At 50.4% G+C, this 18,154-nt stretch overlaps 1 protein-coding gene across 1 annotated transcript; it reads left to right on the plus strand.

Annotated features, from left to right (window-relative positions):
- Window positions 1-9,975: 9,975 nt before the first annotated feature.
- On the plus strand, window positions 9,976-11,895 carry GSX1 (GS homeobox 1). Its single transcript, XM_005585534.5, has 2 exons — window positions 9,976-10,595; window positions 11,061-11,895. Exons 1-2 carry the CDS (start codon window positions 10,184-10,186, stop codon window positions 11,441-11,443), a joined length of 795 nt encoding a protein of 264 aa, XP_005585591.2. The 5' UTR covers window positions 9,976-10,183; the 3' UTR covers window positions 11,444-11,895.
- The last annotated feature ends 6,259 nt before the right edge of the window (window positions 11,896-18,154 follow it).

Below are 18,154 nucleotides of genomic sequence, written 5' to 3' on the forward strand. Positions count from 1 at the left end.
TCTGAGGCATGGAGCCTCCTCAGAGCAGATCTGCTGACAAACAATCATCAGTGGATCTCACCTGTGCTATTTTCTTTCCTTCTTACAAGGCCTGCTGTACTAGAGATGTTAGCTTAGTACTCCAAAATGACACAGAGATCTGTGTAGTTACAATTACTCAAGAAGTGGTGACAGACTCAATGTTCTTTGTGGGAACCACCAGGGTTTTTGAGAATAAGGAACACTAGTCAAATAGTGAAGACAGTATCCTTTGGAATTGCACTTAGCTGCAAGACAATATGGCCCCAGAATCCATTGGTAATGCATCAGCCTGTCTGCACTAACCATGGGTAGAAATACTCAGCTCCCTGCCAGGGTCATAGGCATGGCCAAGAAAATCCTGGAGCAGCCGCTGTAAGAATCAATGCATTTTGGCAGTAGCCTTCTCTGCGAACCCCTCCCTTTCTTTCTTCTGAAAATGTAGTGAGGGCACAGACAGCACTGGTCACTGTGGCTCCGAGAAATTGCAAATCCAAGTACTTTACTGAACAAAATGGGAGCTTGGCTGTGTTAGTTAAAGGTGGGTGTGGAGGTGAGGGCGATGGTCACATAAATCCCCAGGGCCTTTTAAACCAGTCCACTCTGCTCTGCTCTGTATGACGTACCACAGAATTTCTGCCTTCAACAAGTCCTCAGCAACTTCCCTTCCAGTGGCTTGTCTGCTTTCTTTGGTGATTTGGAGCCAAGGCTGTCAGAAAGTACAAGACTAGAGGAGGGGATGTGACCTGGGTCTGCTCAGATAAAAATGGGCAAAGAGGAGTGTGTGTGGAGAGAACGGAGCAGCCACAGGACAGCACCACCATCTGCGGGTTTATTGCTTTATGCTGCCACCTGGCTGAGCCCTGAGCTTGAGGCTCCTGCTGGCAGAGAAAAGGAAAGGCAGAGAAGAGAGGGAACAATTACACTGTGAGGTCTCAACATCAGGCTTCCTGATGGGAATCCCGTCTGAAGCCACAAACCATCACATCCAGCCTCCTGACTCAAGTGTCACTGTCACTTACTTGCAAGGGGGAAACAGGAACTGTTTCTAAAGGTGGACTTAAAGGGGAGGGGTTCATTCATCAACGGATAACTACTTTAGGTGAGACTGGTTCTGTCTGTCTCTAATCCACCATGTTTTCTTCTTTAAATCCACAAATTTGTCGCCTGGAGATCCTTAGTAAGATGTTTCATACTCCTCTTCAAGGTCCCTGAGTGGAACTCCCTCACCCCTGCAGAAATTATCTTTGCTTCCAGTGCTGTCAAGGTGGAAGAGCAAACGAAAAGGTTTGGGGTGAATAACTTAGGCTGGAACTTCTATGTCCAGAGAAGGCCTTGCCAACGTTTCTGCATCCTGTCACCCAGGAAAGGAAACATAGCGCTAAAATTTACCGAGGCCACACTCGGTCTTGGGCAGCATCTCAGCATTCTACGAATGCATAAGGAATAAACAGTGGTCCTTGGAGCAAGATGTAGAAGGAGGCAGTAGGTCTATCTCAGGCTCAGCTCATGGACTCAGGAGAAACCTCCCCGGAAGGAGAGAATGTCATTGTTGTCAGGGTAGTGCCAGCTGGCAGACTGGCCTGTGGGCACTTGTAAGGCATCTCATGAAGGACTCCAAGGAAACCATATGGGAACAGGAGGAATTTTGCAAGTAAGGCCAGAGGTCCTGCAAGCTTCACATAGAAACTCTAGTTTGTTATTAACTTCTTCTACCTAAACCCAATGAATGAGAAACCTGGTACTTACATTCAAGTTACACATACATTATCCCTAATCATTTCAAGATAGGTGAAGTACCATTCCAATTTTACTCTAAGAAAACTAAAGAGCTGAGCACTTATGAAATCTTATGACGCTCATCTAGATGCAACTATGATCATTGAATAGGTGCACAGAGATGAGATTCCTCTATTGCCATCAGCACTAACATTAAACATTTATTAAATATATACAATGTGCCAAGTGCTATGATAAAGGTTGGTGACACCTCTGTAAATAGCGTTAATCCCTTCCCTTAAGGGCTTGCAATCCAGTTGGAAGGCACCAAGAGGATATCCCGGCAACTATGCCATAATTACATTGATTCCTTCATTTGGCTTGATGCTTATTATCTGATTGGATGAGGGGTTGGAGACCATATTAGTTATGCTTAGATGCAGATGTAATAGAAAACTTAAATAATAATAAAAAAGATGTTTACCTTTTGCTCACATAAAATAGGTAGGCAGCTCCTTGATCTCTCAGGGACCCTGCTTCTTCTCATCTTTCCCCCCGCCCCCTTATTCCCATCACAAAGCTTCTATCTTCAAGTCATCTCATGCACCAAGATGGATGCTAAAAAAATGCACCATCCATGCAACAAGAGGAAAGGGAGAGAAAAATAACAAAAACAGTGCTTGAAAGCTGCTGAGGCTTTCCCCAAAGTATCTCCTCGCCACTAAGCTTTCTGCTTCCAACTCATTGGCCATCATTTGTTACAAGGAGGGCTCAGATATTTGGTAGACACTATTGCCCTAAATAAAACTGGGGTTCTATTACTCATGAAGAAGGGGAGAACAGATACTGGGTAGACTACTAGCAACCTCTTCCATTGGTGATAAAGAAAATTAAGTAGGAAAACAGAAAATGACCTATTCTCTAAAAATTAGAGATCCAGGAATCCAAAGGGTCTCTCCAAATTATTTGAGCCACCATGTGAGCGATGACCTGTGGTTAGCAATGACGAACCACATAAATGCCTCCACCCTAAAAATAATAAAAGAACTCCAGGATTGGGAGGTTTCAACAATCTTTCTTTCAGCCACCTCTAGAATACTGCTCATGTTTTTGGAAATTTTTTTGCACATTTCTGTTGCAGCCTTTGAGGTAAACAGCAAAACCACATTTTAAAAAATTGAACCATTTAAGTTACCAGCTGCCTATAAACATAGCCACAATTCCCTTAGGTGATATGGTCTCCTAGGACCATATTATGTCAATTAAAAAATGTCAGTCCTTTCCAGGCAGGGAAGGACTTTACTCTTTGAAACTTTACTCTTTTAATGCCTCTGGGTGAGGATCCAGTTTTACGGTCCCAACTTAAAAATGACTCCTCTTTCGACTTATGTGAGGTATCCAGAGTAGACAAATTTTAGAGACAGGAAATAGAATGGTGGCTACCAGGGGCTGGGAGGAGAGGAGGAAATGGGGAGTTGCTGTTTAATGAGCGCAAAGTTTTGGTTTGCACGATTAAGTTCTGGAGATCTATTGCACAACACTGTAAATGTAATTAGCACTATTGAGCCATATACTTAAAAATAAAGATGGTAAATTTTATGTTATGTGTTTCTTACCACAATTTCAAACTTCTGTCAAATTATTTTTTTACACTAGAAGAAAATATTTTTTAATGATTCATCTTTTCCGGTACCTTCCCATCCTCCCTGCAACTGACTTAGAAGTCTAGAGGCAGAAGCTGGGTGCGGTGGCTCACACTTAAATCCCAGCACTTTGGGAAGCCGAGGTGAGTGGATTGCTTGAGGTCAGGAGCTCGAGACAAGCCTGGCCAACATGGAGAAACTCCACCTCTATTAAAAAAAATTTAAATTAAAAAAAAAAAAGCCAGGTGTTTTGGCGGATGCCTGTAATCCCAGCAACTCGGGAGGCTGAGGCAGGAGAATCACTTGAACCTGGGAGGTGGAAGTTGCAGTGAGCCGAGATCACCTCACTGTACTCCAGCCTGGGTGACAGAGCGAGACTCTGTCTCAAAAAAAAAAAAGAAAGAAAGAAAGAAAGAAAAGAAAAAGTCCAGAGTAGAAGAGGACAAATAAAAGGCATATAATCTGAGGCAAACCACTCCCCCTCCTCCCTTGGCTTAATCCCTTAGAGATGGGTCTTTTAGTAATAATCCTATCTAACAATGCTGCCTTCTGCGGGAGCAGCCTGTGAATAACCATCTTCCTGGGGTCATGTTGGTTTCTGTTCTACTTCCAGTGCTGAGCTTTTGGCTCTAATCAAATGCCATCATCACATGGAACCTTGGACACACTTTTAGAAGAAAGGACCCCAACTTGTGTTCAGAAAACCTGGTCTACTCCACTTAGGCCCTTACCAGCTGTGTGATCTTGGATAAGTCACTCTCTCTCCCTGAGTCTCAGTTGCTTCATCTCTAGATGGGGTAATAAGGTGAAAGACCCAGTCAGTGTAAGTTGTCTCATAGTAACCTGAGTGTAGAATTGCCAAATAAAACACAAGACATTTGAATTTCAGAAAAACAACAAATAATTGTTTAGTATAAGTGTATTCTATACATTTACCCAATATTTGGGACCTAATAATACTAAAAAGAATTTTTCCATTGTTTATCTGAAATTAAGATTTAACTATGTATCCTGTATCTTACTTGCTAAATCTGTCAGCTCTACCTGGGTAGATTGCCTTGGTATAGCCCCTTATTTTCTATTTTCTCCTGTCTTGTTCACTTCTCTTTTCCCTCTGGCTGTCTTGTCTTTCAGAGAGTCCTTCCTTCACCTGCCTTCTTAAATATGGGAGTTTCCTAGGGATACATCTACGACCCTCTGGGTTTTTTTTTTTTCTCTATGCTCCCTCCTTGCTCCCATTTTTCCAAGACTAAAGCTACTTTTTTTTTTTTGAGATGGAGTCTCCCTCTGTCACCCAGGCTGGAGCGCAATGGGGAGATCTCGACTCACGGCAACATCCACCTCTGGGATTCAAGTGATTCTCCTGCTTCAGCCTCCCAAGTAGCTGGAACTACAGGCACCCACCACCATCTCCAGCTAATTTTTTTGTATTTTTAGTAGAGACAGGATTTCACCATGTTGGCCAGGCTGGTCTCAAACTCCTGGCCTCATGATCCACCCACCTCGGTCTCCCAAAGTGCTGGGATTACAGGTGTGAGCCACCACGCCTGGCCTAAAGCTACCATTTTTGCATACCTCGATTCTAGATGCCTGTCTCCATCTCTAATCTCTCTGCTCAGCTCTAGACTCACATTTACATCTACTGATGGGACATCCACAGAATGCTCCAAAGGCTAAGGATTAAATTGCAACACATCCAAAATATGACTTAATGCTGCACCCCCAACAAGCAAAAGTGTGTCTCACTCTTGAGACACACTTCCCTATCTCTGCCTTTGATATTTCCACCCAACCATTCTCGTAAACAAGCAACCAGGTTATCATGTGTGTGTGTTTGATCCCTCTCTCTTTCATACCCTACTCTTTGACACACACACACACACACACACCCCCCCCCAATTGATCCTACTCATTCATCTTTAAGTTCTCTCAAATATTTCCTTTTTCTGGTCCTACTGCCCTGCATCTGTTCATATAGACATCATCCATCACTTAACTAATGCAATCTCCTCATTATATGTTTCCCTACTTTTGTTTATTCAACAATATTCATTTGCAAGCTGACTCTGCTGGACCCTGCTCTGGCTTCATTATGTCTCCACCCATAGAACTTCCTACTGCCTCCAGTTATATTTCTTAAGTTCAAATCTGACTCTGGGGCTGGGCACGGTGGCTCATGCCTGTAGTCCCAGCACTTTGGGAGGCCAACATGGGTGGATCACTTGAGGTCAGGAGTTCAAGATCAGCCTGGCCAACATGGTGAAAACCCATCTCTACTAAAAATACAAAAATTAGCCAGGTGGTAGCAGTGTGTGCCTGTAAGCCCAGCTACTTGGGAGGCTGAGGCAGGAGAATCACTTGAGCCTGGGTGGCAGAGGTTGCGGTGAGCCAAGATCACGTCACTGCACTCCGGTCTGAGTGACAGAGTGAGACTGTCTCAAAAAAAAAAAAAAAAAAAAAAAATTTTTTTTAAAAATCTAGCTCTGTCACTCTCTTTGCTGAAAAATCTCAGAACAGGCTCAAGTTCAAACCAATTAGCATGGCCCTTCATGACTTGGCCTGGCCTCCCCTTCTGGTCCACACCCATGTCTGGCCACCACTCCTCACCCCTCCCTTGGCCACTCCCATGCCTGGCTCTCAGCTCCTCATAGCATTTCCCTGCCCCTCTGCTCAATTGAACAACTTGCTCTCTCCTGAGGGAGTTGTCTGAGTCCCTCCTGGTCTGGTCAGAGGAATAGTCCCTTTCTTTACAATGAGAATTCCCACTCCATTGCCTTCAGCCAGAAAGAGCAAAAATGATCACTGCTCGTTCCAGAACATATACCACATCTGGTTCCTTTCCAACCAACCCCTTCTCTTATACACCATGAAAAGATCTGGATGACAACCCCTAGCCTTGAGCTATCAGTGGGTTCATCCAACTTCTTCAGAGTTCATCCACCTCTGCAGAGCAGGACACTGGAACTGCCTTCAGTGGGACCATCTTGTTTCTGAAGAAGCTTGAGAACCATCAGTGGAGGGCTGGGGACACACAGATTGGCTTACCCAACTGCCATTCACTCAACAAACACTTTAAACTCCTCTGATGACCCAGGCCTAAGGCTGGGAAGTGGGCTGGGGGAGATTCAGACAGCCCTGCCCTGCAGGGCCTACTGAGTGGGTGGCCCCATGCCATACTCCTGAGTTCTAGGTGTCTCCAGCAGGCACACCAGAAGGTCCTCCCAGTCATCCACTTCCTCGCTCAGCTCTCTTTTATCCACTCATTCATTCTCCAACTATATACCAGCCACCTACTATGTGCCCGGAGCTTTTCTGAGTTGGGATGCAGCAATGCATAAGATGGACAAAAACCCTGGTCTTCATAGAGCATAAATTTCGGGAGTGGGAGATAATAAAACAAATGATCAAAAAACAGGGGAAGTTAGAAGGTGCTTATGTAGCAAGGAACCAAACAGGGAGTGTGGTGGAAGTGAGGTGCTATTTTAAATAAGGTCGTTGGCCTCCCTGAGAAGGAAAGTGACATTTGAAGAAAAACATGAAAGAAGGGAACAGGCACCACCACTGCCACCCTCCCTATCCTCCAATTTGTGCAGTTTTTGCTGCAAATATCTTAGAGCTGCAATTCCGGGAGAAAAATAATGTGTTCTTTCTACCCACAGGAAAGGAGACAGAATGAAAGAAGGAAAGCCCGGGACAACAGAAATTCTTTCAATGTTGAACTGTCCCTGATGGACACTTGAAAACCGGCTCCGGCAGCAGAGCCGACCCGCCAGGCCCAGGGGCTCCCGGGCCCCTCCTGGGGCTGTCAGGCTAATCCCGCGGCGTCCTCCCACCCCGCCCCGCCCTGGGGACGTTTGCTCGGGTGACTAAAGTTCAAACCCGGCTGAAGCAAGCCCTGGGAGGCGCTTTAAACAGGAAAGTGGCGCGGCCGCCCGAGAGATCCCGGGGAGAGGCCCCCGGAAACCAGGCGGCGGGCAGAGGCTGCGGGGTGGGGAGGCCGGGCTGGCGGGGAGGCCCGGACCTCCCGGCTGCCCGCTCCAGCACCTGCCCGGGGCTCGGGCCTCTCAGAGGCACGGAGCTTTCTCTGCGGAAATGGCCAGGCTCCTGGGCATGCTGGCTGCCCTGGACCGCCAAGCAGGGAGCCCCCTCTCTGGCCGCAGCCCGCCGGGCTGAGAGACCGCGGATTAAGTGCGCCTTGGTTCTCTCAGGGATGCTATTTTGCTCCGGCCCGGGTCTCTCCCGCGCCAAGTTGCACAACAAACCATTTAAACATTTCAGCACAAAACCCGATCCATTGTGGGGCCGCACATTAAAAAGTGTTATTCGCTTTGAAGTTTTTGTCTAATGGCTCTAAACTGAAAGAAAATGTTTTCCTATTACTTAATTCAATCATAGCGAAGAGACTTGGTAAAAAGCCCACGGATTTTGCCCCAAAGTGTGACAGAGTTCTCTTTGTGTTTGCTTATCCTTCGCTGTCACACACTTTAATTCGCCTCTCTTTATCTGGCATTCAAAACTTTCTTCAATGACATTCAATAAGGTCCAGAGGCTGGAGGGAGGAAAAAAAAAACCTGGTTATTCCCCCCACCACTACCCCCCCATATTCTTTCCCAGTAGCTTTGGCCTTGCTCGCATTCAGGGTCTCTTAACCCCTTCCTCCCCGAGCGCGCGGGGCAGCTCCCAGTGGAGCTCCACGCTGGCCACTCGCGGGCTACCAGCTCCGGGTGCAGTGCCCGCCCCTTGCACCCCTGGGCTCCGCCCGCACTTGCGCCCTTCCAGCCTGCCTCTGCCCAGCGGAAAGCCCCCTCTCCCAGCCCGGGTACCGCTCTTGGCTCCCTCTCAGCATCGCAGCCCAGCTCAAATTTCCCGGAGAGCAATTAGAACGGGAATTAGGCTGCATTGATGGATTCCGTCTGATTTGCGGGCACCACCCTAGAGTGGGGGAGCCTTGGCGCTGAGACCCTGCTCAGGTGGCAGCCTTGCCCCCTACCCCATGCCAAGCAACCAAGAAAACATTGAACCCTTATGCCTGCCAGACTCCATGCCCTCCATGCTGGTTACTTCTCCCATTGCCCCATTCCCTTTTACAGAAGCAGTTAGTATCTCCCAAAACAAATTCTCTTTGGTTTTTAATCAGTTATAATCTGTTGCTGTTGTTATTGCAAAGATGCTGCCAATGTTAAAAGCCCATGCAGATGCTTTGGGTTTGGGTAGTCTTATTTCTGCGCACTGCTTCCCCAGACCCCTAAGCTTCCCCCTTCATTTCTCACAATTGCATTCAGGGATCAGAGCAGGTGACTGCAGCGATTTGGTTCCAATAAAATCGAAAGTAAACATCTCCTGTGAAAAGTCCCGGGCTTTAATTCGAAATGTTTATGCTAATTTCCCATTGTATGGAAAAAGCTCCTGGGCGAAACTGCTTTGAGCCCCGAGAACGATTTAAAAAGCTGGAGCTGTGTACATAGCGCCGAGCGTTTGAAGTTGTTTAACCATTGTATGACCAGAAAGAAGAGAGTGACGCGGCAGGGCGAAGGAGCCGGGTCTTGGGGAGAGCGGAGGTGGATCAGGGTGGGCAAAGGCGGGTCAGGGTGGGCAAAGGCAGCCGATGCCAGGAATACAACTGCCCTTCGCGCCGTTCCAAAGTGAGAGAAGACAGTGGTTTCCCAGCGCACTGCTGGAAGTGTGCGCGAGTAGACAGGGTGCGGGCAAGATGCGCGGGCAGACCGTCCGAACTCGCCACATGTGAGGTGCGAGACCTAGATGGGCGCCATCTCGGCTTTCATTCCCCATTCCCTGTCTCTGTTCGTAAAGCTCAGCGACTGTTTTTCCTCTTTTACACCCACAGCCCTGTCATTTGAAGGAAAGGGCTGGTTGGCCAGCATCTACAGAACAAAGACTGGGCGTTGTAGGCAGCACCAAAATTAAGACTGTTTGAGAAACTTAGAGAAAACCGGCGATGGGGCTAGGACTGGATAAGGAATAATGAGACCTTCTCCTCCCTCCCCACAGACACCTTCTCCACGCGGAACCCGGTCCTCCTGCTTCCGACGCAGGAGCGATTCCACAGGTGGAAAATCTGAGACCGGCTGGAGGGACGTTCGGGGGTGCACGGCACTGAGCTGACAGGGTTGACTGGAGACAGCCTACTTTTAAGGTGTAGGGACGATAATAGAAAGAAGAGGACCAGGACCAAGTGGACAGAGGATATGAGGGTGTGCGCCCATGGGGATCTGTAGAAGCGAGGCCGTGGGGGTGCAAAATCAATAAGATGAACGGGCTGATCGCCAATGCAAAGCCAAAGGGGAGTAAGAAATAAGGAGAAAGAAAAGAATATTAAATCGCGGGAGAATGAGAAAATAAACCCGCAAAAGGGAGAGGAGGGGGCGAGGGCGCCTGTTACGGCGTGGGTGGGGTTGACAAGAATAGAGTACATTATGCAGTTCATTTAGTTAACAAGTGAAATAATGAGGAAGCGTGCAGAGTGAATGCCAAGAGAAAAGGCACAAAAACCCTATTGAGAGGCCCTGGCCGCTCCTGGCGTAGCCCATCACATGGCAATAGTCCTATTTAAGCTGCGCCGCCGGCGCCTTTCAGCACCACTAGCGCTGGCCAGCACCCCGCGCTCTTTGGGCGGTGCCCGCGGCAGCAGAGGCTGCGGTTTCAGCCTAAGTCTCAGCCGCGCCTTCAGCCTCGTGGGCAGAGGCAGCTGCGGGATACCGCGGCCGGGGAAAGCGAGTGGAGAGCCGGAAGGTGCGGTGGGAGCAGAGGGCGGGCTGGCTGCGGGGCCGCCGCGCGCCGGGGCCATGCCGCGCTCCTTCCTGGTGGACTCGCTAGTGCTGCGAGAGGCGGGCGAGAAGAAGGCTCCCGAGGGCAGCCCGCCGCCGCTCTTCCCCTACGCCGTGCCCCCGCCGCACGCGCTACACGGTCTCTCGCCTGGCGCCTGCCACGCGCGCAAGGCCGGGCTGCTGTGCGTGTGCCCGCTCTGCGTCACCGCCTCGCAGCTGCATGGGCCCCCCGGGCCGCCCGCGCTGCCTCTGCTCAAGGCGTCCTTCCCACCCTTCGGCTCGCAGTACTGCCACGCGCCCCTGGGCCGCCAGCACTCCGCTGTGTCGCCCGGGGTCGCTCACAGCCCGGCCGCCGCGGCCGCCGCCGCCGCCCTCTACCAGACGTCCTATCCGCTGCCTGACCCCAGGCAGTTCCACTGCATCTCTGTGGGTAAGCGGGGCCGCCGCGCAGAGGGACAGGGCAGAGGTGATCCGAAGCAGGATGGAGAGCCAGGGATGGAGGAAGAGGGACCCTGGGCTTTCTGGGGGCGGTGAGGGTCATGTCGGGGACTAAGGGGGGCGCTTGGGGTGGAATGCAGATAGAGGGCCAAGACACAACGCCAGGAGGCGGATGAGGGCGGACGTTCAGGTCCTGGAGTGGGGGCCGGGGTTAAGTGAGGGCTGGGATCCAGGGCTCTCCATGAAGGGGAAGGAGTTCCAGGGCTGCCTGACTCCGGGAGAATCAGGATCTCGGAGCTGGACAAGGAGGCTCTCACTGTAACTCTGCCGTGGGTAGTGTTGGGGCGAAGAGGTGGGTAAGAGGTCAAAGTTATAGGATTCTGCTGGCCGCCTACCTAGGTATTGGGTCCACAGCACAGAGGTCTGATCGCTTCCCTCTCTGCTCTGCCACCTCCAGATAGCAGCTCGAACCAGCTGCCCAGCAGCAAGAGGATGCGCACGGCTTTTACCAGCACTCAGCTGCTAGAGCTGGAGCGCGAGTTCGCCTCTAATATGTACCTGTCCCGCCTACGTCGCATCGAGATCGCGACCTACCTGAATCTGTCCGAGAAGCAGGTGAAGATCTGGTTTCAGAACCGCCGAGTGAAGCACAAGAAGGAGGGCAAGGGCAGCAACCATCGTGGCGGCGGCGGCGGGGGTGCCGGTGGTGGCGGGAGCGCACCGCAAGGCTGCAAGTGCGCATCGCTCTCCTCAGCCAAGTGCTCCGAGGATGACGACGAATTGCCCATGTCTCCGTCCTCCTCAGGGAAGGACGACCGGGATCTTACGGTCACTCCCTAGGCGCGCGTCTCCCTAGGTCCCCCACCCCAAGACCTCCCTGCGCCTCGGTGACTGGTCCTGGGACTCAGCGCTGGTTCCCAGGCACCCGCTGCCAAGCCACTGCCCGGCATGGATTTGGCACGGTTTTGCAGAGGTCCCGGGCCTGGGCAGGGCTGAGAGCTTGGCAGAGACTAGACCATGGTGTCCCCGCCCCAGGGCTCGCTCGCGTCCAGAGCCAACTCCGAGCTGTGAACACTATAAGCGCTCGAGTCCTCCTGGGCAGTGCAGCACCGCGGCCCCAGCCTGCAAGCCTGCTTGGCGCAGCGCCTTGCTGGCAGCCGGCGCCTCCTAGCCCGCCCTCTCTGGGCTGGCTTGGGCTTCCTCGCTTACTCTACTGTCCTCTGCTCTCGGTCAAGGTCGGCAGCCTTGGATGCTCGTTCGCTTCTCTTTTTAAAATCTTTTTGTCCCTCCCCACCTCTTTTCTGTGATCATTTATTTACTCGGCCCCCGCCCGTCATCACACACATTTATGAACCCCCCCTTTTATTTCCTTTTGCTTTTCCCTTCTCCTCCTCAGGAAGCCTCCTCCTTCAGTCAGTCCATGTGTCCCTTGATCTGGCCTTGCTGTCCTCAGTCCTCACTCTTGATCTGGCCTTGCTGTCCTCTGGCCCCGTTTGATCTGGCCTTGCTGTCCTCAGGCTCCTCTCACAGATGATAAATTTCGCCCGTAGTATCCATACTGGGGAAACCCATTCGCTGTTTCCGACACGCTCTTCATTACTCTAAACATAGGACCCCACTCTCCGACGCTGGCGACCCCACTCTTCCCTCTCCAGACTCTGGTCCGCCCCAGCCTAGCTGTGTAATTGTACGGCCTCTGCAATGCCAGAAGATATTTATTTATTTATTTATGTACAAAATTTTAAATAAACTTTTTTTTTTCTTAGAAATGCCCGTGACTCTGAGCCCAGAGGCCTTCGCTCTGGAGTAGACAGGCGCCAACCTGGATTGGGCCTCCGTGCTGGGAAGGGTTGGGGATCCAGTTGCAGGGTCCGAGCCGGCTCCTCGCCTTACAGCTCAGCCAGTGCCTCTCGGCACCCTCAGCTCCGCTGAGAGCTCGCCTTCCATGCCAGCCAGGTGCGCGCTAACGATTGTCCCGCTCCGGCCTGGCGCACAAGCGTCTCGGAGCTCGAGCTAAGCCGGAAGGGAAGGAGGGCGCTCTCCCTGGACTGCATGAGTCCCAACCCCTGCAGCGCCTCCTTCTCACCTGGGATCCAGCCCCACCTCCATCCCTCAACGTTTCGTTGTCCCGGCCGGCAGCAGGAACCACTCCCTCCATAAGCACAAGAAATCCGTCCTTCGCTGCGCTTGGATTGATAACAATTAGTTAGGGACAAATTTCCATTCTGCGGGATGGTGCAGACTCCTCTCAGACGGTCCTCCTCGCTTTGTTTTAAGGCAAATTCCTTTAGCCGAGTCTCTGGTCGCGGAACATTCCGGGCCAGGAATCTGAGAACCCAAAGGGATCCTGCCCCAGGGAGTCCCCGAGAGGGACTGCATAGCTGGAGCCAGTGGCTCTGGGACCTCATGTTCTTATCAATTCTCGTTACAATCCTATATCACCCTACTACTTAGAATCCACACCCCAGCTCCCTTTGAGGACATATGCGGGTCTTTTTACTCTCTAAGATGGATGAGGAGAAGGAAGTGCGTGAGGTTCTGCAGAAACGGAGAGCGCACAGCCGCGGGAGAAGGAGTGTTTCTGCAGTCAGTATTTCTGCAGTCAGACCTGGGAAACTACTGTCCGCGTTCTCGCCGCTCCCATTCTGTGTCTAGGAAACCTGCCAGACCTTCTTCACACACACACACACACACACACACACACACACACACACACACACACACACACCCTGGGGAGCGCTGAACTCCCCGTGTCTAGGCAAAGCAAATGCGTCTTTTCCAGTAGGAAAGACGGTCCACCTAAGGTTGCTCAACATTTTTGGAGCTCATTTCCTTCCCCCCACAAAACAGCTTTATTGAGCTATTCACATTAGCATCCAGTTCATTCAATCAAAGTGTGCAATTCCACGATTTTTAGTATATTCACAGAATTGTGCAACCATCGACACAATCTTATTTAAAAACATTTTTTGTCATCCCAAAAAGAAACACCATGCCCATTGATAGTCGCTGCCAATTCTCACTATATCCAACCCTAGGCAACCACAAATCTACTTTTGGTCTTGTATTAGTCAGGGTTCTCCAGAGAAAAGAACAAATAGGCTATATGTAGTTATGTGAGGAGGTTTAGTCTGGAGACCAGGAAGTACTGTGATATGCCATCTACAAGCAGGAGAACTAAGAAAGCCAATAGTGTGATTTCAGTACGAGAACCAGTGGAGCTGATGGTGTAACTCCTAGTCCGAGGCCCAAAGCCTGAGAACCTGGGAAGCCGCTAATCTAAGACCCAGACTCCAAGGCACCGGAACCAGGAGCTTGTGGGGCTTATTTCTAAAACTTTTAGTCTTTCCCTTCAAATGAAGCTGAGTATGGGGATGGGAGGATCTCTCTCCAGTTCCCCTGGAACAAGGGCAGGCACGATCTGGCTCCCCATGGAGAAACTCTTGCCGGTTCTTCCTGGAGCTAGGCACCTGAGTTGTGCGCTAGACTGATGAGGATCTCCATCAGTCTGAACCCCACTTTAGACGGGGACCAATTCTCCACCATCCCAGGAGGTGACACTGTGCCAATCTACTGCCAATCTAAACGAAGCCAAGGTGCTTTAGTGCATACCAGTGAATAGAATCACAACTAATGTTTTACTATCAGTGATGAAGCTACTGCTTTCTGAGTTTTGCTCGTTTGCACGTTGGTCTAGGGCCCCAGGGTGAGTGCAGTTGTGCACTCTTAGCTGCGGCACGACCGGCCAGTCTCCCTTTAGCTGGGATTTGGGGGCGGGCGGCAGCACAATTGTCTGGCAACGAGTTCGTTGTGGGTCTGAAGGACTGGCTTAGAACTAGTTCCTCTCCTGGATTATAGGATGGGGTGATCTTGTGCACCTGGGACAGCTTTTGCCAGCACTCAGTGTCAGGCATCTTGATCAGAAATGCACTTTCGAGCCTGCCAGGGAACAAAGTTTGGAGGGGATGGAAACGGCCGTGGGAGAAATAGAAAGGATGGAGAAATAGAAAGGATGAACGTGCGCACCCGGCTCTCCCCGCACCCACCTCTTCTCCCCGCCCTGCCTAGGGATCCCTCCTGTTCCCAGCTGCTCCCAGGGTCCGCAGATCCACAACTGCGAGCCAGGTCTGCGCGGGGCCAGTTCTCCCAGGAGTGCACGTTTCTTCCTCTCGGCTTCCCAGGGATTCATTTCCGCAAGACCAGGCTTTCAGCTTTCTGGTCTGCCTCAGCGGCAGCGGTAGGAAAAAAGCAAGCCTCCTTGTGGCGATCCCAGTTGTTGCCAAGGTAGCAACGGGAGCGCAGCGCTGGGGACTTGGAGGCGGCTGCGGCGCACCGGGGCTCTCAAGCATCCCGCCGCCAGGAGAGACTGCGACCAGCGTTCGAGTCCCAGCATACTTTTCGCTCAAACACTCCTCACCCTGAAGCCTCTGACCTGAACGCAGAAACAGTTTGCGTCTTGGGCCTCCGCTCGTGTCAAAGTCTCTCCTCTGCCGCTTTGGTTGACCGCCAGGGAAGGGCGTGATTGCGGCCTGGAGCTACGGGCTCCTTCTCTGAGGAGACCCAATCCAGGCTTTAAACCACACTGCTCTGAGCTGGAATTTGGGACTCACAAGGCAAATTGTGAAATTAGGACCAAACTGAATTATCAGGATGATATTTTCTGGAAATTGCCTTTTAACATGGCTAATTCACGTACAGGTCCCCGAGTTTATTTTAGGGACCGTGTCCTTTTCTCTGTGCATGTAGTGGCTAGGAGTGTGGGCCCTGCAAAAGCCTGGCTTTGCAATCCATGTCCACCATTTCCTAATCTTGGGCAAGCCACTGGTCCTTCCTAAACTTCAGTTTCTTCCTCTGTAAGTAGGGATTATGTTAATGGTTCCTCTGCAGGGTTGCTGTGCAATATTAATGGATAGAATTCCCACAAAATGCTAAGCAGAATGTCTGCCATGTTTCAATAAATGTTAACTAATATTGTAGTTGTTGGTGTTGCAGTTGTTACTTGCAGTGTCTACAGCTGCGCCTGGGGCATAGCAGATGCTGAATTATTTAATGAATGCTGAAAAGTGACCACTCATACTCAGACTTAGACACAAATCTACCACTGAAGAGGGGCCAGGGAACACATGCAAGTGCAAACATTTCCTGGGCTCCATGGAGTTAGTGGAAAATAAGGAATGCTCCCGTCTGCCAAGTACCAGGTGCTGGAATCGTTTAAGTCCAAACAGGGAACTCCTTTTTGCCTTCATTTAAACCAGTTCCTCAACCTCCACTCTACTGAGATTTTGGACTGAATAATTCTCTGTTGTTGGGGGGGCTGTCCTCTGCATTCCATGGAGGCTACCAGCACACCTAGCCTCTACCCACTACATGCCAGTAGTACCTTCTCCCAGTTGTGACAACCAAAAATGTCTCCAGACATTGCCAAAAGTCTGGGGGGGATATATTACTTCAGGCCGAAAACAACTGATTTCAACCTGTATCATTTCTGCAGAAGTCCACAGTGGTCAGGATTTGGTGGCCTGGCTCTGAGCACACCTTTCTTCCTTTCTGCCAGCTATCCTTTCATTGGACACCTGTACCTTCTACATCTAGGGTACTAGACGGCTCTGCAATGTAGTGTGAAAGGAGGAAGCAGAAAGAGAAAGTGGGGGAAGGGCAGCTGGTGGAAATAGCAAAGCTGAAGGCCTTTCCTGCATAGTGGGGGCATGTAGCTAGTCTGCACAGCCTAGGGCATGCAGGTTGAAAGGGTGAGTCAGTCAGTGGCTTGCTGGCTGAGCAGAATGTACAGGGCTTCTAGGGTCTTTCCAAGAATATCCTATCCATATGTTTCATAGCCCTGTAGACAATAGGCTCCCTCTACAGTCAGGTCCATGAGTACCCACAAGGCCAACATTTGGGAGAAAAATTTTAGAAGCCTGAGGTGGCATCTCCCAAGTCTCTGTCTCTGTCTCCCTCTCAATCTCTCTCTCTCTCTCTCTCTCTCTCTCTCTCTCACACACACACACACACACACACACACACACACACTCACCACCACAATTAAGGTTCTTCTTGAAGCACATATAGGCATTTGTTAATGCCTTCTCTCTTGAAGGCATTGTTTTGTTAATGCCTACATGTCTGATGCTGAAAATCAATTCCTTTTGATTAGAGCCTCTCATACTTGATGCAAACACAAGTAGCCTTGCAAACAGTAACCACTGAGCACTGACAGTCGTTCACTTTTTCCGAGAAAAGGCTCTGGAATGGCAAAAGGGTAGAGGGATGCTGAGGATAGAGGACCAGGTACATGGAAGAGAAGTAAGGGCAAGAGAAGCGTGGTCATGGTGGGAGGACCCTGGAAGTCTTACTGCACCAATCAGTGCCGTGAGACCATTGGTCCCCTACCCCCAAATTGGAAGGCTGAGCCACTGGGTTTACTAGCTCCTTCAGAACCCAGCTTTACCCCCAAAGTAAGGAATAAACCAATTCAAATGAGGCAAAAACTCATGAATCCAGCCTTTCCCCAACCTTGCATGTAATCATCCACAGGTGAGTTTGTTATACTAATAGGAATGTGTATGTATACGTTTATGTGTGTGCACATGTTGGAGAGACTGAAACAAGGGGAAGGTGGGGAAAAAAAGTTGGTGAGTCTAGGAGAAGAACGAGATTTCACTCAAGTTAAACAGCCTGGTGTAGTGATCATGCTGTCACTCTGAATCCAAACCCTGGTGCTAGAAAGCTCCTTGGAAACCACCAAGGAAATTCCAGGGCACAACCTGGCTTCCAGGGTTTTATCTGTGAGTGGCTCAAGGGAGAAAGTGCCTCCCTTGGTACGTTGGGGAGACGTTTGACTTGGTATCCATTTCGGGCAGTAGTGAGTAAGGAAGGTGTGGCATTCAAGAATCTGCCCTGCACCACCCAGTCCAGGGGGCACTGGTCAGAGTGGGCATGAGTCTGGGGCAAGCCAGGGCTCCCTCTGGGGAGCCATGCAGGGAGGAGGCCCCACTCCTAATCCAGTTGGCTTTCAGGCTGTTGGATCCCAGGATGCAGGGTCAGTCCAGGGGCCACCCCCATTGGTTCACTGTCCACAGAGAAGTGCCAGAAAGAAGCAGATGTCTGATCCTTGATTCCATAATGATGTGAATTTCTAAAGTAGCTCTGTTATGGGCTAACTTGAATTATCCCAGAATTCATATATTGAAGTCCGCAGTACCTCGCAATATAACCATATTTAGAGATAAGGTCTTTAAAGAGGTAATTAAGGTAAAATGGGCCTTAATCCCATATGATGGTGTCTGTATACGAAGAAGAGTTTAGGACCCAGACACACATGAAAAATGCCACGTGAAGACATGGGGAGAAGACGGCCATCTGCAAGCCAAGGAGAGAGGCCTCAAAAGAACCAAGTCTGTCTATGCCTTGATCTTGGACTTCCAGCCTCCAGAACCATGAGATAATAAATACCTGCTGCTGAAGCCCCCAGTCCATGGTATTTGGTCATGGCACCCATGCAGACTGATACAAGTTCTGACCTAGGTGAGAGCTCTCTGGACCTCTGTAGGCTAC

The sequence above is a fragment of the Macaca fascicularis genome, chromosome 17, assembly GCF_037993035.2.
Source record: "Macaca fascicularis isolate 582-1 chromosome 17, T2T-MFA8v1.1".
Lineage (NCBI taxonomy): Eukaryota > Metazoa > Chordata > Mammalia > Primates > Cercopithecidae > Macaca > Macaca fascicularis.